Source organism: Myxine glutinosa, chromosome 14 (assembly GCF_964187855.1).
Source record: "Myxine glutinosa chromosome 14, kmMyxGlut1.1, whole genome shotgun sequence".
Classification (NCBI taxonomy): domain Eukaryota; kingdom Metazoa; phylum Chordata; class Myxini; order Myxiniformes; family Myxinidae; genus Myxine; species Myxine glutinosa.
This window is the reverse complement of record NC_136274.1, coordinates 26474703-26499896: the sequence shown is the minus strand read 5'-3', so window position 1 is coordinate 26499896 and position 25194 is coordinate 26474703. Positions and strand designations below refer to the sequence as shown.

At 42.5% G+C, this 25194-nt stretch overlaps 1 protein-coding gene across 1 annotated transcript in view; it reads left to right on the top strand.

Moving 5' to 3' along the window:
- Positions 1–25194, top strand: part of LOC137439518 (uncharacterized) — a 104561-nt gene that overhangs the window by 2921 nt on the left and 76446 nt on the right. The window contains exons 2-4 of the mRNA XM_068135345.2: positions 15907–15971; positions 18595–18690; positions 18898–18923. Of these exons, the coding sequence (XP_067991446.2) occupies positions 18627–18690; positions 18898–18923 (90 nt within the window). The 5' untranslated portion in view covers positions 15907–15971; positions 18595–18626. The remainder of the gene's footprint in view (positions 1–15906; positions 15972–18594; positions 18691–18897; positions 18924–25194) is intronic.

Here is a 25194-nt window from a genome sequence, read left to right as displayed (position 1 = left end):
CTGGTCCGCAGCAATGGACGCGGCCTTTAAAAGCTCAAAGCGGGCCCTCGCTGATGCAACACTGCTCGCTCACCCGGTGCTCAACGCTCCCATCGCCCTCACCACGGATGCCTCCGACTACGCAGTGGGCGCCGTACATGAGCAATGGGTGAACGGGGTTTGGCAGCCACTCGCTTTTTTCAGCCGGCAACTCCGGCCGAACGAGCTCAAATATAGCACGTTTGACCGTGAGCTCCTCGGTCTACACCTGGCCGTTCGCCATTTCCGCCACCTCCTGGAGGGCCGACCCTTCACGGCGTTCGTCGACCACAAGCCGTTGGTTTACGCAATGGCCAAGGTCACGGAGCCGTGGTCGGCCCGCCAACAGCGCCACCTCTCCGCCGTGTCAGAGTTCACCACGGACATCCGGCACGTCGCCGGCAAAGACAACGCCCTGGCCGACTGTCTTTCTCGGGCCAGCGCGAAGGCGGTCCACCTCGGCGTGTACTTCGCGCTTATGGCGGCGGACCAAACCACCGACACCACAGTGCAAGCCCTCCGGGCGGCGGACACGGGCCTCCGCCTGGCCGACATCCCCTTTGCGGACACTGTCCTGCTCTGCGACGTCTCCCAAGGCCAGCCTCGCCCCATCGTGCCCGTTACCTGGCAACGCCGCATCTTCGCCTCCCTCCACGGCATTTCCCACCCGGGCCGGAAAGCTTCCCAGAAGCTGGTGTCGGCGCGATTCGTCTGGCATGGCCTTCGACGGGACGTCTGCGATTGGACCAGCACCTGCACAGCCTGCCAACAGGCCAAGGTCCACCGACACACCCAGGCCCCGCTGGCACCTTTCACCGTGCCCGAACGACGTTTCAACCACGTCAACGTGGACCGGGTGGGCCCCCTGCCCCCATCATGGGGTTTTACACACCTGCTCACCATGGTCCACCAGGTGGCCACCACCACCAGGTGACCACCAGGTGGCCGGAGGCCGTTCCCCTCGTCTCCACTACCACCGCCGACGTGGCGCAGGCTTTCATCGCCACCTGGGTCGCCCGCTTCGGCGCACCGGCGGACATCTCGTTGGACCGCGGACCGCAGTTCACCTCCGAGCTGTGGGGCGCGGTCGCCCGCAACCTGGGGGTCAAGCTCCACCGTACTACGGCCTACCACACCCAAGCCAACGGGTTGTGTGAGCGATTCCACCGCTCCATGAAGGCCACGCTCATGGCCGGCCTTCAGGACGGCGGTTGGGCCGACCGGCTGCCGTTGGTCCTTTTGGGCCTCCGCACAGCCCCCAAGGAGGACCTCCGGGCATCCACCGCCGAGCTTGTCTACGGCCAGGCGCTACGCGTCCCGGGCGAATTCGTGCCCGACGCTACCAGTCCCTGGTCCGCAGCTCACCAGCGCTCGGACCTCCAGGAGACCGCCCGACGGTTTGCCCCCGTGCCAATGTCCCACCACGGTGACCCCCAGTCCTACGTCCCCCCAGCGCTTCGCACAGCGGAGTACGTTTTTGTGCGTCATGACGCACATCGGGGGCCACTCCGGCCGCCGTACAACGGTCCCTTCCGGGTCCTGCGACGGGACGACAAGTCGTTCGTCATCGACATCGGCGGCAGGTCGGACCGGATTGCGGTGGACCGCCTCAAGCCGGCGCATGTGGACATCGACCAATCGCCACGGTTGGCCCTTCCGCCGCGGCGAGGCCGCCCCCCGTCCACGGTGCCCCCACTCGACCGCCCACCACCACACCGGACCCCCCCCCCCCACGACCGCCAGGGGTCGCTTCGGCCGGGTCATCAGGACCCCCCTTAAATTGACCCTGCCAGTGCAAGTCGATTCTGGGGGGACGTGTGTAGCGGCTACCGCTGGGTATACACAATCGCCTTGCACCTACCGAGGACGCGGAGCGATCACCATGCTGGGCTCGCCCAGGACGCCCGGGCATGCCCGCTCTCGACTTGCCAGGCCTCGTCCGGGACGCCCGGGCACGCCCCCTCTCACCTTTCCCGGGCAAACGCTCCGGGATAATGGGTATATATATTGCTGCCCGATAAACGGGCTTTTCAGAGTACCCGAGTTGATTTGACACAATAAAGAAACTCGGACGAATTCCAGCTTTTTGTCGCGTCCATTCTTTCGATTTACGTTGGAGCATAGCTCCTACAGGATACGGGATAAAATGCAAGATATGGGATAGTCCCAGATTTGTAAAGATAATCGCAGATTACTATAGATAATCGCAGATTGATATAGATAATCGCAGATTTGTAAAGATAATCGCAGATTGATATAGATAATCACAGATTAGTATAGATAATCACAGAATGATATAGATAATCGCAGATTACTACAGATAATCGCAGATTTCTATAGATAATCGCAGATTGATATGGATAATCACAGATTAGTATAGATAATCACTGAATGATATAGATAATCGCAGATTACTACAGATAATCGCAGATTACTACAGATAATCGCAAATTACTATAGATAATCGCAGATTACTATAGATAATCGCAGATTGATATAGATAATCACAGATTAGTATAGATAATCACAGATTAGTATAGATAATCGCATATTACTACAGATAATCGCAGATTACTGCAGATAATCGCAGATTACTACAGATAATCGCAGATTACTACAGATAATCGCAGATTACTATAGATAATCGCAGATTACTACAGATAATCGCAGATTGATATAGATAATCACAGATTAGTATAGATAATCACAGAATGATGTAGATAATCGCAGATTACTACAGATAATCGCAGATTACTACAGATAATCGCAGATTACTACAGATAATCGCAGATTACTATAGATAATCGCAGATTACTACAGATAATCGCAGATTAATATAGATAATCGCAGATTACTGTAGATAATCGCAGATTACTGTAGATAATCGCAGATTACTATAGATAATCGCAGATTACTACAGATAATCGCAGATTACTATAGATAATCGTAGATTACTACAGATAATCGCAGATTACTATAGATAATCGCAGATTACTACAGATAATCACAGATTAATATAGATAATCACAGATTATTACAGATAATCGCAGATTAATATAGATAATTACAGATTACTACAGATAATCGCAGATTACTATAGATAATCGCAGATTACTACGGATAATCCCAGATTACTATAGATAATCGCAGATTACTACAGATAATCGCAGATTAATATAGATAATCGCAGATTACTACAGATAATCGCAGATTACTATAGATAATCACAGATTACTACAGATAATTGCAGATTAATATAGATAATCGCAGATTACTACAGATAATCGCAGATTACTATAGATAATCGCAGATTACTATAGATAATCGCAGATTACTATAGATAATCGCAGATTACTATAGATAATCGCAGATTACTACAGATAATCGCAGATTACTACAGATAATCACAGATTACTATAGATAATCGCAGATTACTATAGATAATCGCAGATTACTACAGATAATCGCAGATTACTATAGATAATCGCAGATTACTACAGATAATCGCAGATTACTATGGATAATCGCAGATTACTACAGATAATCGCAGATTAATATAGATAATCGCAGATTACTACAGATAATCGCAGATTAATATAGATAATCGCAGATTACTACAGATAATCGCAGATTACTACAGATAATCGCAGAGTACTACAGATAATCGCAGATTAATATAGATAATCGCAGAGTACTACAGATAATCGCAGATTACAATAGATAATCGCAGATTACTACAGATAATCGCAGATTACTATAGATAATTGCAGATTACTACAGATAATCGCAGATTACTACAGATAATCACAGATTACTATAGATAATCGCAGATTACTACAGATAATCGCAGATTAATATAGATAATCACAGATTACTACAGATAATCGCAGATTACTATAGATAATCGCAGATTACTACAGATAATCGCAGATTACTATAGATAATCACAGATTACTACAGATAATCGCAGATTGATATAGATAATCACAGATTAGTATAGATAATCACAGAATGATATAGATAATCGCAGATTACTACAGATAATCGCAGATTACCACAGATAATCGCAGATTACTACAGATAATCGCAGATTACTACAGATAATCGCAGATTACTATAGATAATCGCAGATTACTACAGATAATCGCAGATTAATAAAGATAATCGCAGATTACTGTAGATAATTGCAGATTACTATAGATAATCGCAGATTACTACAGATAATCGCAGATTACTATAGATAATCGCAGATTACTACAGATAATCACAGATTACTATAGATAATCGCAGATTACTACAGATAATCGCAGATCAATATAGATAATCACAGATTACTACAGATAATCGCAGATTACTACAGATAATCGCAGATTACTACAGATAATCGCAGATTACTATAGATAATCACAGATTACTACAGATAATCACAGATTAATATAGATAATCGCAGATTACTACAGATAATCGCAGATTACTACAGATAATCGCAGATTACTATAGATAATCGCAGATTACTACAGATAATCACAGATTACTATAGATAATCGCAGATTACTATAGATAATCACAGATTACTACAGATAATCGCAGATTAATATAGATAATCGCAGATTACTACAGATAATCACAGATTACTACAGATAATTGCAGATTAATATAGATAATCGCAGATTACTACAGATAATCGCAGATTACTATAGATAATCGCAGATTACTACAGATAATCACAGATTACTATAGATAATCGCAGATTACTACAGATAATCGCAGATAGATAATCGCAGATTACTACAGATAATCGCAGATTAATATAGATAATCGCAGATTACTACAGATAATCGCAGATTACTATAGATAATCGCAAATTACTACAGATAATCGCAGATTACTACAGATAATCGCAGATTACTATAGATAATCGCAGATTACGACAGATAATCGCAGATTACTACAGATAATCGCAGATTACTACAGATAATCGCAGATTACTATAGATAATCACAGATTACTACAGATAATCACACATTACTACAGATAATCACAGATTACTACAGATAATCACAGATTACTACAGATAATCACAGATTACTACAGATAATCGCAGATTACTACAGATAATCTCAGATTACTACAGATAATCGCAGATTACTACAGATAATCGCAGATTACTACAGATAATCGCAGATTACTACAGATAATCGCAGATTACTATAGATAATCGCAGATTGGTATATATAATCACAGAATGATATAGATAATAATCACAGAATGATATAGATAATCGCAGATTACTATATATAATCGCAGATTGGTATATATAATCATATAATGATATAGATAATCACAGAATGATATAGATAATCGTAGATTACTACAGATAATCGCAGATTGGTATATGTAATCATATAATGATATCGATAATCACAGAATGATATAGATAATCGCAGATTGGTATGTATAATCGCAGATTACTACAGATAATCGCAGATTGGTATATGTAATCATATAATGATATCGATAATCACAGAATGATATAGATAATCGCAGATTGGTATATATAATCGCAGAATGATATAGATAATCACAGATTGGTATATATAATCGCAGATTGGTATATATAATCACAGAATGATATAGATAATCACAGAATGATATAGATAATCGCAGAATGATATAGATAATCACAGAATGATATAGATAATCGCAGATTGGTATATATAATCACAGAATGATATAGATAATCACAGATTGGTATATATAATCACAGAATGATATAGATAATCACACATTGGTATATATAATCACAGAATGATATATGTAATCACAGATTGGTATATATAATCATACAATGATATAGATAATCACAGATTGGTATATATAATCATACAATGATATAGATAATCACAGATTGGTATATATAATCATATAATGATATAGATAATCACAGATTGGTGTATGTAATCATATAATGATATAGATAATCACAGAATGATGTTGATAATCACAGATTACTATATATAATCGCAGATTGGTATATGTAATCATATAATGATATAGATAATCACAGAATGATATAGATAATCGCAGATTGGTGTAGATAATCGCAGATTGGTGTAGATAATCGCAGATTGGTGTAGATAATCACAGATTGGTGTAGATAATCGCAGAATGATATAGATAATCGCAGATTGGTGTAGATAATCGCAGATTGGTGTAGATAATCACAGATTGGTGCAGATAATCGCAGATTAGTGTAGATAATCGCAGAATGATATAGATAATCGCAGAATGATATAGATAATCACAGAATGATATAGATAATCACAGATTGATGTAGATAATCGCAGATTGGTGTAGATAATCGCAGATTGGTGTAGATAATCACAGATTGGTGTAGATAATCGCAGATTGGTGTCGATAATCGCAGATTGGTGTAGATAATCGCAGATTAGTGTAGATAATCGCAGATTGGTGTAGATAATTGCAGATTAGTGTAGATAATCGCAGATTACTACAGATAATCGCAGATTACTACAGATAATCGCAGATTACCATAGATAATCGCAGATTACTACAGATAATCGCAGATTAATATAGATAATCACAGATTACTACAGATAATCGCAGATTACTAGAGATAATCGCAGATTACTACAGATAATCACAGATTACTATAGATAATCACAGATTACTACAGATAATCGCAGATTGATATAGATAATCACAGATTAGTATAGATAATCACAGAATGATATAGATAAAATCGCAGATTACTACAGATAATCACAGATTACTACAGATAATCGCAGATTACTACAGATAATCGCAGATTACTATAGATAATCGCAGATTACTACAGATAATCGCAGATTAATATAGATAATCGCAGATTACTGTAGATAATTGCAGATTACTATAGATAATCGCAGATTACTACAGATAATCGCAGATTACTATAGATAATCGCAGATTACTACAGATAATCACAGATTACTATAGATAATCGCAGATTACTACAGATAATCGCAGATCAATATAGATAATCACAGATTACTACAGATAATCGCAGATTACCACAGATAATCGCAGATTACTACAGATAATCGCAGATTACTATAGATAATCACAGATTACTACAGATAATCGCAGATTAATATAGATAATCGCAGATTACTACAGATAATCACAGATTACTACAGATAATCGCAGATTACTATAGATAATCACAGATTACTACAGATAATTGCAGATTAATATAGATAATCGCAGATTACTACAGATAATCGCAGATTACTATAGATAATCGCAGATTACTACAGATAATCGCAGATTACTATAGATAATCGCAGATTACTACAGATAATCGCAGATAGATAATCGCAGATTACTACAGATAATCGCAGATAGATAATCGCAGATTACTACAGATAATCGCAGATTAATATAGATAATCGCAGATTACTACAGATAATCGCAGATTACTATAGATAATCGCAAATTACTACAGATAATCGCAGATTACTACAGATAATCGCAGATTACTATAGATAATCGCAGATTACGACAGATAATCGCAGATTACTACAGATAATCGCAGATTACTACAGATAATCGCAGATTACTATAGATAATCACAGATTACTACAGATAATCACAGATTACTACAGATAATCACACATTACTACAGATAATCACAGATTACTACAGATAATCACAGATTACTACAGATAATCGCAGATTACTACAGATAATCTCAGATTACTACAGATAATCGCAGATTACTACAGATAATCGCAGATTACTACAGATAATCGCAGATTACTACAGATAATCGCAGATTACTATAGATAATCGCAGATTACTATAGATAATCGCAGATTGGTATATATAATCACAGAATGATATAGATAATCACAGAATGATATAGATAATCGCAGATTACTATATATAATCACAGAATGATATAGATAATCACAGATTGGTATATATAATCACAGAATGATATAGATAATCACACATTGGTATATATAATCACAGAATGATATATGTAATCACAGATTGGTATATATAATCATATAATGATATAGATAATCACAGATTGGTATATATAATCATACAATGATATAGATAATCACAGATTGGTATATATAATCATATAATGATATAGATAATCACAGATTGGTGTATGTAATCATATAATGATATAGATAATCACAGAATGATATAGATAATCGCAGATTGGTGTAGATAATCACAGATTGGTGTAGATAATCGCAGATTGGTGTAGATAATCGCAGATTGGTGTAGATAATCGCAGATTAGTGTAGATAATCGCAGATTGGTGTAGATAATTGCAGATTAGTGTAGATAATCGCAGATTAGTGTAGATAATCGCAGATTAGTGTAGATAATCGCATATTGGTGTAGATAATCACAGACTCATATAGATAATCGCAGATTAATATAGATAATCGCAGATTACTGTAGATAATTGCAGATTACTATAGATAATCGCAGATTACTACAGATAATCGCAGATTACTATAGATAATCGCAGATTACTACAGATAATCACAGATTACTATAGATAATCGCAGATTACTACAGATAATCGCAGATTACCATAGATAATCGCAGATTACTACAGATAATCGCAGATTAATATAGATAATCACAGATTACTACAGATAATCGCAGATTACTAGAGATAATCGCAGATTACTACAGATAATCACAGATTACTATAGATAATCACAGATTACTACAGATAATCGCAGATTGATATAGATAATCACAGATTAGTATAGATAATCACAGAATGATATAGATAAAATCGCAGATTACTACAGATAATCACAGATTACTACAGATAATCGCAGATTACTACAGATAATCGCAGATTACTATAGATAATCGCAGATTACTACAGATAATCGCAGATTAATATAGATAATCGCAGATTACTGTAGATAATTGCAGATTACTATAGATAATCGCAGATTACTACAGATAATCGCAGATTACTATAGATAATCGCAGATTACTACAGATAATCACAGATTACTATAGATAATCGCAGATTACTACAGATAATCGCAGATCAATATAGATAATCACAGATTACTACAGATAATCGCAGATTACCACAGATAATCGCAGATTACTACAGATAATCGCAGATTACTATAGATAATCACAGATTACTACAGATAATCGCAGATTAATATAGATAATCGCAGATTACTACAGATAATCACAGATTACTACAGATAATCGCAGATTACTATAGATAATCACAGATTACTACAGATAATTGCAGATTAATATAGATAATCGCAGATTACTACAGATAATCGCAGATTACTATAGATAATCGCAGATTACTACAGATAATCGCAGATTACTATAGATAATCGCAGATTACTACAGATAATCGCAGATAGATAATCGCAGATTACTACAGATAATCGCAGATAGATAATCGCAGATTACTACAGATAATCGCAGATTAATATAGATAATCGCAGATTACTACAGATAATCGCAGATTACTATAGATAATCGCAAATTACTACAGATAATCGCAGATTACTACAGATAATCGCAGATTACTATAGATAATCGCAGATTACGACAGATAATCGCAGATTACTACAGATAATCGCAGATTACTACAGATAATCGCAGATTACTATAGATAATCACAGATTACTACAGATAATCACAGATTACTACAGATAATCACACATTACTACAGATAATCACAGATTACTACAGATAATCACAGATTACTACAGATAATCGCAGATTACTACAGATAATCTCAGATTACTACAGATAATCGCAGATTACTACAGATAATCGCAGATTACTACAGATAATCGCAGATTACTACAGATAATCGCAGATTACTATAGATAATCGCAGATTACTATAGATAATCGCAGATTGGTATATATAATCACAGAATGATATAGATAATCACAGAATGATATAGATAATCGCAGATTACTATATATAATCACAGAATGATATAGATAATCACAGATTGGTATATATAATCACAGAATGATATAGATAATCACACATTGGTATATATAATCACAGAATGATATATGTAATCACAGATTGGTATATATAATCATATAATGATATAGATAATCACAGATTGGTATATATAATCATACAATGATATAGATAATCACAGATTGGTATATATAATCATATAATGATATAGATAATCACAGATTGGTGTATGTAATCATATAATGATATAGATAATCACAGAATGATGTTGATAATCACAGATTACTATATATAATCGCAGATTGGTATATGTAATCATATAATGATATAGATAATCACAGAATGATATAGATAATCGCAGATTGGTGTAGATAATCACAGATTGGTGTAGATAATCGCAGATTGGTGTAGATAATCGCAGATTGGTGTAGATAATCGCAGATTAGTGTAGATAATCGCAGATTGGTGTAGATAATTGCAGATTAGTGTAGATAATCGCAGATTAGTGTAGATAATCGCAGATTAGTGTAGATAATCGCATATTGGTGTAGATAATCACAGACTCATATAGATAATCGCAGATTGGTGTCGATAATCGCAGATTAGTGTAGATAATCGCAGATTGGTGTAGATAATCGCAGACTCGTATAGATAATCGAAGATTGGTGTAGATAATCACAGATTGGTGTATATAATCGCAGACTTGTATCGATAATCGCAGATTGGTGTAGATAATCGCAGATTGGTGTAGATAATCGCAGACTAGTATAGATAATCGCAGATTGGTGTAGATAATCGCAGACTAGTATAGATAATCGCAGATTGGTGTCGATAATCGCAGATTAGTGTAGATAATCACAGATTGGTATAGATAATCGCAGACTAGTATAGATAATCGCAGATTAGTGTAGATAATCGCAGATTGGTGTGGATAATCGCAAATTGGTGTAAATCTTTGCAGATTGGTAATAATAATGACAGATTGATGTAGGTCTTTGCACCATTTGGACCATGTGGTCCACCTCTCCTCATCTCCATCCCAAATCTCCCTCCCAAATCTCCCTCCCTCCCCCCTTCCCACATCTACTTTCCTACCAATCCTCTTGACGAAGTTCATTCATTCAAACTCCTGGGTCTCACTATCAGCCATGATCTTTCTTGTTCAAACAACATTTCAAATTTGGCCTCCAAAGTCAGATGCCGACTGGCCATCCTCCGTTATACAAAGTCCTTTTTAGCACACCTAAACTCCTTTTCACCTGCAAGGCCTTCATCAGCAGCTTGCTTGAGGACTGCTTTCCTCTCCAGGTTGGCTCCCCTGCCTCACATCTTGCTCGGCTTGACACCGTGGAACCCAAAGCCTTCACTATCATTGGGATCTCCCGCGATGAAACGGAGTCTATGGGTCTATCACTTCACCGTTGCAGACAGCTCGGTGGTCTCTCTGTCTTCTACCACATCCTTTCTGGTCTTGCATCCTCTGCTCTTTCCATGTTTTCACCGCCCCCTACCCCCCCCTCCCCCCTCACTGCCCCCAGTTTTCTGCAGGGCGCTCACGGTTCACCATCCTTCTGGTGAAACTATTTAAATCCAGGACAACTGCTCACCTCCACTCATTTGTGAGTCCTTTCACCCCTGTGGAACCATCTTTCACACTCTCTTCGATCTCATTCTTCCCACCAGGTCTTCAGGATGGCTGTTCACCACCATCTCATATCGCCCCCATTCAAAAACCATGATCTTTTGTACCTTCGTTAACCTATCCTCCTCTCCTTCATCTCCTTCAATCCCTCTTCCTTTCAAATTTTTGCTTGTCCCTGCTGAGAGTTTCCTTCTTTGTCCATCTTGTCCACCTGCTGCATCCTCCCCTGTCCCCATTCCTCCCCACACCCATTGCTTGTCCAAGTCTGCCTCGATCTTGGCCTTCAACTCTGCTGTTGAAGTTTCTGCCCTCTCTCAACTGTTCCTTTTGTCCTATTGTGTCCTGATTCGTTCATTGCACTGTTTTTTTTTTGTTTTTTTTTTGTATACTGAATCGAGGCTCGTGAAAGAGCTGACATTTACTTCACAAACAAATCAACCAGACAAACAAAATATATAAAAAGAGGGAGCGGAAGACAAGAGAAGGGGAAGCACACAAACACTTGAGGGCACACAACATTTAAGAGCAGGGAGATGTGTGGGAGGGAGAGGGCTTGGGGGGAGGAGGCGTGGGAACGGAGGGGGGGGGGCTGGCAGAAGTATAAAACACAAGGACACCAAGGACTTCCAGGACAGAAGTTGGTATTTCAAAAAAGTGGAATTGGGGTGAAATTAGCGGGGATAGAAAAGATCAATGTTTTGGATGGGGGAAGATAAGAGATGGTGGTGAACAACTGTTTTAAAGACCTGGAGGGTGGAGTGGGATTGAAGAGAGTGAGGGAGTTTGTTCCAGAGGTGGGAGAAAAGAGGAATGAAGGAGTGAAGGTGAGCTGAGAGTCTTGAGTTTGGCAGTTTAACCATAAGAGGGTTACAGGCAGATCTTGTGCGACCTGTAGGAATATTTGCTGGACAGAGCCCAGAGAGAGCTGGGGGGGCAAGGCCAGAGAGGAGTCGGTAGAAGACGGAAAGACCACCAACCTGCCTGCGGTGAGTGAGTGAGAGGCCCTTGGAGTTAGCTTCATCGCGGGAGATTCCAATGATTCTGAATGCTTTGGTTTCAACAGCGTGAAGACGAGCTAGGTGTGAGGCAGGTGCACCAGCCCAGAGGGGAGAGCAGTATTCCATTGAGCTGCGGATGAAAGCCTTGTATGTGGTGAGGAGCTCAGGTGTGCCAAGGAAGGACTTCGCACGACGGACGATGCCCAGTCGGCGACTGGCTTTGGAGGCCAGATTTGAAATGTGGTTTTCCCAGGAAAGATCATGGCAGATAGTGAGACCCAAAAGCTTAAGTGACAATAGTGAGATAGTGAGACCCAAATACTAGTTCTTCCACAATCCTTGACTATATGTATACAATTTTTTTTATCGCAGATTAGTGTAGATCATCGCAGATTAGTGTAGATCCACCCTCAGGAGAGCCAGGAAACAATATCTCCTGTCTGGAAACAAAGGAAACAAACAAAAGCCAGGAAACAAACAAAATCTGCGCAGACATCGCAGATTAGTGTAGATCATCGCAGATTAGTGTAGATCATCGCAGATTAGTGTAGAACTGAGATCATCACAGATTAGTGTCGCAGATTAGTGTAGATCATTTCAGAATAGAATAGAAAACCATATAACTATGAGTATAAAATCGGAAAAGGTGTTCTTCACTGTGGACCAATATTTTGACAGTTTGTTACAGTATGTCCAATTCTCTTTTTCAAAATAAACCACAAACACATCAAGGCTAGATCTTTGTTATTCTTTCCTGTTAATTGACTCTTTTTCTGTTGCTGCAATGATCATGCGACTCCATTTTTCTGGCAACATGTACAATCTGAACAGTTAATTATCTTTAGTTTGTAACATGTATCAACTAGATGGTATTCATAGAATACTTACCCTGCGCAGTCAACTTGTTGCGAGCCGACTCTTCTGTTTTAGAGCTATTTTTTTCTTTGATCCAATATGGCTGCCAGACCACGTGAGCGATGACATCACAAATTTATATTCTTTAATATAATTGTTGCATAGATCACGCTCAATACATTTCAAACTGATCAGACTAAGCGTTGTCCCTGTCGAATTATGACGTCGGAATTAAGGCACCAATGACGTCATCGTTAACAACACCTATTCCCCATATGGAGTTCTTTACAATGAGCTATGTTTCAATTTTTTCCATGCAGCGGTTTTGGAGATATAGAGGTGCAAAGTTTTTCCAAGATGGCGCCCGTACTACGTGACCTGTGACGTCATAAATATGAATAAAAAATTATACAGGCGGAGGCACTTCTATGGTAAAATTTCGTGTCAATCGGACCAACGGTTGCCGAGAAAATGAATTTTTAAAATGCAGACACGTACGGCACACGGCACACGTATGCACCTGAATGCTTCACCCCATTTTTCGCTTCACGAGCGCAGGGTAACAACATGTTTCGCTGAGTGTGACATTCTGCCCATCCCATCACTGAGTGTGACATTCTGCCGATTCCATCACTTAGTGTGACAATCTGCCCATCCCATCACCGAGTGCAACATTGTACTCATCCGATCTTCCAGTGTGACATTCTGCCCATCCCATCTACGAATGTGACATTCTGTTCATCCCATCTTCCAGTGCGGCATTCCGCCCGTCCCATCACCGAGTGTGTAAATATACTCATCCTATCTTCCAGTGTAACATTTTGCCCATCCCATCACCGAGTGTGACATTCTGCCCATCCCATCACCGAGTTTGACATTCTGCCCATCCCATCACCGAGTTTGACATTTTGCCCATCCCATCACCGAGTGTCACATTCTGCCCATCCCATCTCCGAGTGTGACATTCTGCCCATCCCATCTCAGAGTGTGACATTCTGCCCATCCCATCTCCGAGTGTGACATTCTGCCCACACCATCACCGAGTATGACATTCTGCCCATCCCATCACCGAGTGTGACATTCTGTCCATCCCATCACCAAGTGTATCTTTATACTCATCCCATCTTCCAGTGTGACATTTTGCCCATCCCATCTCCGAGTGTGACATTCTGCCCATCCCATCACCGAGTGTGACATTCTGCCCATCCCATATATCATATATCATATATATCTATATATCATATATCATATATCATATATCATATATCATATATATATCATATATCACATATATCTCAATGTGTGACATTCTGCCCATCCCATCACCAAGTGTGTCTTTATACTCATCCCATCTTCCAGTGTGACATTCTGCCCATCCCATCTCCGAGTGTGACATTCTGCCCATTCCATCTTCGAGTGTGCCATTCTGCCCATCCCATCTCCGAGTTGGACATTCTGCCTATCCCATCTCCGAGTGTGCCATTCTGCCTATCCCATCTCCGAGTGTGACATTCTGCCTATCCCATCTCCGAGTGTGACATTCTGCCTATCCCATCTCCGAGTGTGACATTCTGCCCATCCCATCTCCGAGTGTGACATTCTGCCTATCCCATCTCCGAGTGTGACATTCTGCCCATCCCATCTCCGAGTGTGACATTCTGCCTATCCCATCTCCGAGTGTGACATTCTGCCTATCCCATCTCCGAGTGTGACATTCTGCCTATCCCATCTCCGAGTGTGACATTCTGGCCATCCCATCTCCGAGTGTGACATTCTGCCTATCCAATCTCCGAGTGTGACATTCTGCCCATCCCATCTACGAGTGTGACATTCTGCCCATCCCATCTCCGAGTGTGACATTCTGCCCATCCCATCTCCGAGTGTGACATTCTGCCTATCCCATCTCCGAGTGTGACATTCTGCCCATCCCATCTCCGAGTGTGACATTCTGCCTATCCCATCTCCGAGTGTGACATTCTGCCCATCCCATCTCTGAGTGTGACATTCTGCCTATCCCATCTCCGAGTGTGACATTCTGCCCATCCCATCTCCGAGTGTGACATTCTGCCTATCCCATCTCCGAGTGTGACATTCTGCCCATCCCATCTCCGAGTGTGACATTCTGCCCATTCCATCTCCGAGTGTGACTCGTACTGGTCCAAAACGAATGGGTGTTTTTTTTAGGAAACGCCATCTCCTTACTGGATTGTCGTTGGTTCCTACGGGAGCTCATCATCCCTTGTTTATGGTCCTGGCAGGATGTCACATGGCAGGTTTCGACTGATTGTTGCCTCTATGTATTCATTAGTTCAAATGTTCCTTTGCCTTTGAATAAATTTCATGGATAATATACTTCTCATGTTTCAGTTGGTGATCACGTTACCAAAGGTACAGACTCCCTGTACACTTGACAATCTAACCCTATACTCAAGGTGAGCACGCCCTTGTTTCAGATTCCATTAGTGTGCCATTACCTTACTGACATTCTTGACAAACAACAACTTATTCATCACAATTACTCAGCAATTTTGCCAAAGAAAAGCATTCTTTATTAACCCATATATTGTGTATTAACCCATATTGCTTGCTTACTTCTTACCCAATCATGCCAACCGGCTTATGGAGCCTCTTAAGAACCTCCACCACTTTCGTCGGTCTTGGGTCCACGTTCTGATTTTTTAGCTCACCTGGAACGAAGTTCAGGGGAGCTTATGCGATGGCGCGCCGTCCGGCTGTCAGTCCGTAAACACTTGAAACTTCTTCTCCGAAACCGCTGACTGGATTGTGACCAAACTTGGCACAAATGATATTTGTTGTGTTGTGACTGAACTTTGTTCACGGCATTAAAAAAAACTCGGGGTTTAAGGGGGTTTACCAGGGTCAAAGTGGGTCCAGGTTTGACCCCCCAAAATAGGAATTTGCTTTATTCTCTGAAACTACACACCCGATTTCGATGGAACTTCACCACAACCTTCATCACCCGTGATGTACCAAAGTTAGTTCAAGGAATTAGAAAAATTGGGGTCTGAGGGGGTATACGGGGTTGGGGGAGGAGGGGTTGCCCCCCAAAATAGGTATTTTTTTGTTTTTGTTTGTTTGAAGTCTTATGATCATGTTAGTATGATTCTACATGCTGCCCTGTCTTCCAGCAACCATTGAAATTGGTTTAAAATACCTTTAGTCGGTGTAGTAAACTGCTTATTCCACCAGGTGAGCACCAGGGGTATTGCGCCTGTTTTCCAGGTGGCCTTCAGTATATCTTGATCCTCCATGCATACGACCTGACCAAACCATCTGCACCTCCTAATTTTGATCTCTTCTATGATGTTTTTCCTGCCTGATATATATATATATATATATAGAAATATATATATATATTTGTTGTATACAGAGTCGAGGCTTGTGGAAGAGCTAAACACAAAATGGATCAGGACGCACCATAACAAAAGGAACAGCAGAAAGGGAAGGAGGAAATGCCGACATGGTGTGAGGCAGCGACTCCAGCGCAGAAGGGAGAGCAGTACTCCGTTGAGCCGCGGCTGATGGTGGATAGGTGGTCAAGTGTGCCGACAGAGGATGCCCAGTTGGCGTCTGGCTTTGGAGGCCAACTTTGAAATGTGGCTTCTTCAAGAGAGATCATGGCTGATAGTAAGACCCAAGAGTATGAGTGACCAAACCTCTTGAGGGAGAGGGTTGTTGAGAAAGTATATGGGAAGATTTGCCATTCGGTCCTTTCGGAGAGAGAGAGAGAGAGTGAGTGTGTGGGATTTCTCCTGGTTAAAAGACATATTCCAAGTGTTTGACCAGTTTGTGATTTTGTCCAAGGTCTGACGAGAGGGAAGAGGCTGTCTGTATGTCTGTCTGAAGGATGAGCGATGTCATGGCAGAGGGTAGAGTCGTCAGCAAAGAGTTAAAGGTTAACCAATCAACCTCTTTCTTACTAGCCATGTCAGGCCGGAAGATTCTCGAGATTGATTTTGTCTTGGCTGCTATCGATGGAAGACTCCTGTTTGCTATTCCTTTGGTGATTTGTCCAAGATTCACATGCAAATAGGAAGACAGACTTCACCTGTCATCGCCACTCCACCCATGATGGTAACCATGGACCTCAGATATGTAAACCTGTCAACCTCTCTTATTGTGAATTGTTTCTCGGGTTGTTTTGTTTTCATGTTTTGCCCCCATTTTCAGCCACACCTGCACCATGTACGCCTACCTTTAGCCTATTTACTTTCTCCAGCTGTAGGAATTGGTTACTCCAAGGTATTGCTTTGCTTCTGCTCAGTTGTTTTCCATAACACCGAGTCCAGCACCATTAAAAGCAGTACACGAGACCACATACAACCTTGTCTGATTCCATACCAGCCATCCCGGAAGGTAGAGACAAAGATCTACCATTTGGTGAATAAACTGATGGATTTGATTGAAAAATTGTTTTGTTTTTAGGAAAAAAAAGGCTCCATTAATTTTTACACATCGATGTCATGAATCGTCATGGTGAGTTTCAAAATGATCCGTTGAGCTGCCTCAGAGGAGTACGCAAAACAACCACAAATGTTGATGAACCCAGAGAAGCAAGGACTGAGTGAAGGACATCTTTATGGCCTGAACAGCTCTTCTGTTCACTTCGTGTGGACGAGTTAAAAGCTCAAACAGGGAAGCTACAATGATATTCATTGACTTCCAAAAGGCTTTCGATTCTCTTTGACAGATCTAAAATGTATCAACCAATGGGAGCACGTGTCTTAAATTCCAGTTAAGTGAATCCATTACTGAACAGACAAAGAGTGAGATTATTTGACAATGATGTAACAGTGGATCGAGTCATTCTTTAAAAAGAAAAAGAAAAAGAAGCTTCTGGATGCCAGTTGCAACATTGTCGAGGCCCTCTAGGGGTGTTGATGATGATGATGATGATGATGATGATGATGATGACAACCGCAATACGAACATGTTTGAATGAAACGTCCGAAAATACAAGGCTCAAAATTCTTGTTTCATGTTTTGTGAGGAATTGTGTTTCTAATTTCTTGCTGATGTCCTTTGTTTCTGCAGCTTGCGATATCGTGTTGCTCTCGAATCATCGTATGATGGGGCGATCTACCGTCTACTTACTGCTTCTGCTGATGCTGCTGCCAGCTCTGAATTCAAGTAATAAAACCCATCCCTATTGAATATGACACAGATCGATGACGCAGGAGCCAGAGCCACGGGAAATTAGAGAATGTCAAGAAATCCATATTAGCGGAAACCACATTATACACCGCAACATTATACTCGCGAAGATAACCGAGTGCAGTTAAGAGACGATGTTCCTTGTTGCGTCTGACTAATGTTGATTCATTTCTACATCCACAGAACCAACTGGGATCACCAACCCCAAGGTAAGTGAGCTTTTATTCTTCACCTTAAGTAAGCTTACCCCGCACACACAAAGTGTAAAGCAGTGTTACGTAATCGCTTCATGTCTGTCTGTCTGTCGCATCAGTTCATGATCGTTAGTTTGTGATCAAGGAACGGTCTATTTATTAAATTGAATGTTATCGGATTATGAATAGGAAGACAAGTCTGCCATTTTTACCGTATATTGGCTCTGAATTCGTCGCGATTGTACATGCGCAGAGAGGAGTGAGATAATATTTTTACTTTTTTTTTTCTTTTTTTTTGTATACTGAATCGAGGCTCGTGAAAGAGCTAACACTTACTTCACAAACAAATCAACCAGACAAACAAAATAAATAAAAAGAGGGAGCGGAAGACAAGATGGGGAGAGAAGGGGAAGCACACAAACACAACATTTGAGAGCAGGGAGATGTGTGGAAGGGAGAGGGCTTGGGGGGAGGAGGCGTGGGAAGGGGTGTGGGGGGAGGGAGAAGTATAAAACACAAGCACACCAAGGACTTCCAGGACAGAAGTTGGTATTTCAAAAAAGTGGAATTGGGGTGAAATTAGCGGGGGTAGAAAAGATCAAGGTTTTGGATGGGGGAAGATAAGAGATGGTGGTGAACAGCTGTTTAAAGACCTGGAGGGTGGAGTGGGATTGAAGAGAGTGAGGGAGTTTGTTCCAGAGGCGGGAGAAAAGAGGCATGAAGGAGTGAAGGTGAGCAGAGAGTCTTCATTTTGGCAGTTTAACCATAAGAGGGTTGCAGGCAGATCTTGTGCGACCTGTAGGAATATTTGCGGGACAGAGCCCAGAAAGAGCTGGGGGGGGGGGGGGCAAGGACGGAGAGGAGTCGGTAGAAGACAGAAAGACCACCAACCTGCCTGCGGTGAGTAAGTGAAAGGCCCTCGGAGTTAGCTTCATCATGGGAGATTCCAATAATAATAATAATAATAATGCATTTATTTTATATAGCGCTTTTCAGGAAGCCCAAAGACGCTTTGACAGAGTGCAAAACATAATGCATAGCAAAACATAAAAACAATTGCAAAAAAGAAGAATCAATAGGGAAATATTCAAAGCACAAAGGAGGGAGAAGGAGAGGAGATAGTCAGGGGTTAGATGCTGTGGGTTAAATGTTGAATGCAGTGTTGAACAGGTGGGTCTTGAGTGATGTTTTGAATGTGGTGAGTGAGGAGGAGTCTCTGATGGTGTGAGGAAGCGAGTTCCAGAGGGTGGGAGCAGCGATGGAGAAGGCCCTGTCCCCCCAGGATCTAAATTTGGTCCGGATGGGGGGGGGGCGGGGGGGGGGTCAGGAGGTTGGTACCAGCAGAGCGGAGGTTGCGGGTGGGAGTGTGTCTGGAGAGGAGGTCAGCCAGGTAGGATGGGGCCAGGTTATGGAGGGCTTTGTAGGTCAAGAGGAGGATTTCGTACTGGATTCTCTGGGAGATGGGGAGCCAGTGAAGCTTGTAAAGGACGGGGGTGATGTGGTCACGGGTCCGGGAATGGGTGAGTAGACGGGCAGCGGAGTTCTGAATGTATTGGAGTTTATTGGTGATTGTTGAGGGTGAACCATAAAGGAGGCTATTGCAGTAGTCCAGACGGGAAGTGATGAAGGCGTGGATGAGGGTTTCTGCAGCCACGGAGGAGAGGGATGGACGGAGACGGGAATGATTCTGAAAGCTTTGGTTTCAACAGCGTGAAGACGAGCTAGGTGTGAGGCAGGAGCACCAGCCCAGAGGGGAGAGCAGTATTCCATTGAGCTGCGGATGAAAGCCTTGTATGTGGTGAGGAGCTCAGGTGTGCCAAGGAAGGACTTCGCATGACGGAGGATGCCCAGTCGGCGACTGGCTCTGGAGGCCAGATTTGAAATGTGGTTTTCCCAGGAAAGATCATGGCAGATAGTGAGACCCAAAAGCTTGAGTGACAGAACTTCTTCAAGAGGATTGTTGAGAAAATATATGGGAGGGTTCTCCAGATGGTCTTTGCAGAGAGACAAAGTGAGAGTGTGAGATTTGTGATTTTGTCCAGGTCTGTAGAGAGTGAAGAGGCTGCTGCCTGCCCATCTGAGGGATGGGATTTGGAGCGGCAGAGAGTGGAGTCATCAGTAAAGAGATAGAGGGGATTTTCCAGAGAGTCGGAGAGATAAATTAATGAAGACCAGAAAAAGCACAGGGCCCAGAACACTGCCTTGAGGAACTCCAGCCTGAACAGGAAGGGGAGAGGAGAGAAATCCATTCAGGGCCACACTTTGACTACGACTAGAGAGGAAGTGTGCAAGCCATGCATGAAATTTTCCATGGATACCATAAGAGGAGAGTTTGGTGAGCAGAGCTGGGTGCCAGACCGTATCGAATGCTACGAGATATGTCAAGGGAGACAGCTCTGATTTCCTGTTTGGCATTGAGGACCTCCATCCATTGCTGAGACAGCAGAAGCAGCATGTGCAGAGTAGAATGACGTGGTCTGAATCCAAATTGATGATCAAAGATCAAGCCATTGGAGAAGAGGAAGGATTTAATATCTGAAGCAATGATGGATTCCATGACCTTGCTGTTGATTGGGAGCAGCTGATTGGTCTATAGTGTCAAGGATGTGTTTTTGCACCTTTTGTGTAAATCGGACATGTTGGCTGACTTCCAAGCTGATGGCAGATGAGCGTGAGCAAAAGAGGATGAAAAGAACAGAGAGAGGGTCAGATAGAGCGGCAGAGCAGGATTTTAGGACCCTTGAGCTGAGAACGTCTGGTCCAGTTGCAGAATCAGAGTCGAGGTTTGATAGAAACTTCTTCACCTTGTCTGGAGAGAAGGACACAGAGTCCAGGAGCAGCTGGGTACGACTGGGTAAGGTGGGTACAGAGAGCGATGGGTTTGGGACACAAGATCTGGAGGCAAACACAGATTGAGGCATTCAGCTTTTTCACATGCAGTATCAGCCGTGTAGCCGTTTGAGGTAAGGGAGGGGATGGAGGGGGAACAAACACCAGAAACAGATTTGACCAGATGCCACCAAGATTTAGAGGAGGGAGACAGGTTTGAGAATTCAGTCTTGAGATTAAAGAGATATAGTTTCCTGGCACTCCTGAGGGTAGACACACACTTGATCTGAGCTTTATGGAAGGAACTGAAATTGCCTTCAATTGGATTAGCCTTCCAAGAAGAAAAGGCAAGTTGTTTCAGGGCAACTGCCTCACCACAAGATTCAGTGTACCATGTACGGGAGGAACGGTTGGAGATCTCGCGAGATCACGGCGAGGTCACGTCTTTTCGAAGCTGTTCCATGCGCTCACGCTTTCGAAGCTAAGTGATCTTTCACATTTGTGTTTTTGTCGTATCTTTATCTTTCTTTCGGTGCTTGTACCTATTGGGGTGACTTTAATAGGTTTCTCGGTGTTGGTTTTTCATACCTGTGTACAGAATCGTCGGTTTTTTCGTATCGTGTATTCTGAGGCCTAGTGTAGTACTAGTCGGCTACCGTGTCCTCAGACCTTGGCTTGAGGCTTTTGTTTTTTGTCTCAGCGGTTCTTCGATCGCGCTGCAACTACTTTCGGTCTCTGTTTTTCACGGTCTTTTCACCCATACTCCCTTGTTTTAATATCTCAAAAAAAAACAAAATTTTTTTTTTCCTTCCCCTGTTCTTATCCGCTTGTGCGTTCTTATTTGTTCTTTCGTTCTTCGTTCTTTTGCTCTTTCGTTCTTCGTTATTTGTTCTTTCGTTCTTCGACCACGTTGTTCGAGATCACGTGATCAAGTTGTAAATACATGTTTAATCTGTCCCCTGAAGAACTTTATTATTATGTCATATTCTATAACACTTTTTTCTACTTCTTCTATAAAAGGATGCTTTCGACTTGCTCACCAATTCTATTCATTCAAAAAAAAAATTCCATCTCTTACAGTGCATCTTTCATTCATTCCCTAAACTCTCCAGAACTCCACCCACCCTTCAGCGTCCTCAAACGTATTTTTGACTCGAATGTCTCAAGAAACTCATTTTGCAATAAATGTTCGTTTCCCATAAATCGTACACTTTTCAAAATCCAATCACACCCCTCCCCTCCAAATCTTCCCCATCACCCATCTCTGTCAAATCTTCCCCCTTGCCCCTCCCCCCCAAATCTTCCCAAACACCCATCCCTTTCAAATCTCCCCCGCTGCCCCTTCCCTCCTAAACTCCCCCCACACCCCTCCCCTCCGAGACTCTCCCTCACTCCTCCCCTCCTAGACTCCCCTCTCACCCCTCCTCCTCAAAGCGTCCTCCCCGCTTCTTCCCCCTTCCAACTTTCACCTTCATCTTCCTCAACCTTCTGCCTCACTCTTCCCCCTCCTCAAATAACACCTCACTGCGCCTCACCCAAACACCATCAAACCTTTTGTCCGCCCCATTCTTCCCTTTCTCCAAGCTATTCTGTAATCTCTGACACACCTGCAACAGCTCTCCCTACCTCTTCCTCCTCTTCCACATCCTGCCCTACCGCCCCCCCCCCCCCTGTTCTGTATCCGATGCTCCCCCTTCCTCTTCCTTAACAGTATGGACCTCAAACATCTGGGGCCTTCGCTCAAACTTAACTGATCTCTCCATACAGGTTGCTTCTGACAAACCAGACGTGATCTGCTTAACAGAAACCTTCCTCCTTCATGATGTCTCTGATTCCTTGGTATCTCTCCCAGGTTACTCCCTCCTCCGGTATGATAGACCTGAGCCTCGTCCTGGAGGTGGGGTTGCTATCTTTATAAAAAACTCTCTTCCTCACTCGCCCTGCACTGCCCTCTCTCCACCTCACCCCCAGGAATACCTTTGGCTTCGGCTTCCCCTTCGCTCCCACCTTTTGTTATTATGCGTGTTGTACCGTCCACCAAACAGTGATGACTCCATCTACATCTCGCTGTCTGATAATATGGACCAACTTCTATCTACCCATCCCAACTCTCTCTTCCTCATATGTGGTGATTTCAACTGTCACCATGCCAGTTGGCTGGGGGTGGGTACCTCTCTCACCAGCCATGGCTCTTCAGCAAAGGACTTCTGTGACTCACTGGGACTGACACAATCTGTCAATTTCCCAACCCGGATCTCAGTCAACGGAGAATCTTCTCTTCTGGACTTGGTTATGATTAACTTCCCTGAAAATGTCTGCTGCTCTTCTTCTGCTCCAATCGGCTCTTCTGATCATGTGCTTGTTAAAGTGGACATCTCTCTGACCATTTTCAGAGAGCCTCCTCAGCGTCGACGAGTCTGGCATTTCACTCAGGCCAACTGGCACGGTCTTCAAGCAGCCATCAATCATCTGGACTGGTCTCCCATCTCTACTGCCTCTAACATCAACTCATCCTGGGAATTCTTCCAAAGTAAATTGCTCTCTCTCATGCACAGATTTATCCCTTCTCGTCTTCAGTTGTCATACCCTTCCTCCCGTCCATGGTACACGGAATCTTGTGGTGAGGCTATTGCCCAGAAACAACTTGCTTTCGTCTCCTGGAAAGCAAATCCAACGGAAGGAAATCTCATTTCCTTTCACAAAGCCCGAAACAAGTGTGTGTCCACCCTCAGGAGAGCCAGGAAACAATATCTCTCCGTCCTCAGGACCGAACTCTCTTATCTGTCTCCCTCTTCCAAATCCTGGTGGCGTCTGGTAAAATCTGTTTCTGGTGTTTGTTCCCCCTCCATCCCCTCCTTCACCTTAAATGGCCACACGGCTGACTCCGCACGTGAAAAAGCTGAATGCCTCAATGCCTCTAAATCTTGTGTCCCAAACCCATCCCTCTCTGTACCCACCGTACCCAGTCGTACCCAGCTGCTCCTGGACTCTGTGTCCTTTCCTCCTGACAAGGTGGAAAAGTTTCTGTCAACCCTCGACTCTGATTCTGCAACTGGACCTGACGGCATCAGCCCACGGGTCCTAAAATCATGTTCTTCCGTTCTTTCACTCCCCCTCTCTGTTCTCTTCACCCTCTCTTTTGCTCAAGGTCATCTTCCATCTGCTTGGAAATCTGCCAACATCACCGCTTTGCACAAAAAAGGTGCAAAAACAGATCCCAGCAACTACAGACCAATCAGCCTTCTCCCAATTATCAGCAAAGTCATGGAATCCATCATTGCTTCAGATATGAAATCTTTCCTCTTCTCCAATGGCTTGATCTCTGATCATCAATTTGGTTTCAGACCTGGACACTCCACTCTGGACATGCTGCTTCTGCTTTCTCAACAATGGATGGAGGTCCTCAATGCCAAACAGGAAATTAGAGCAGTCTCCCTTGACATATCACGTGCCTTCG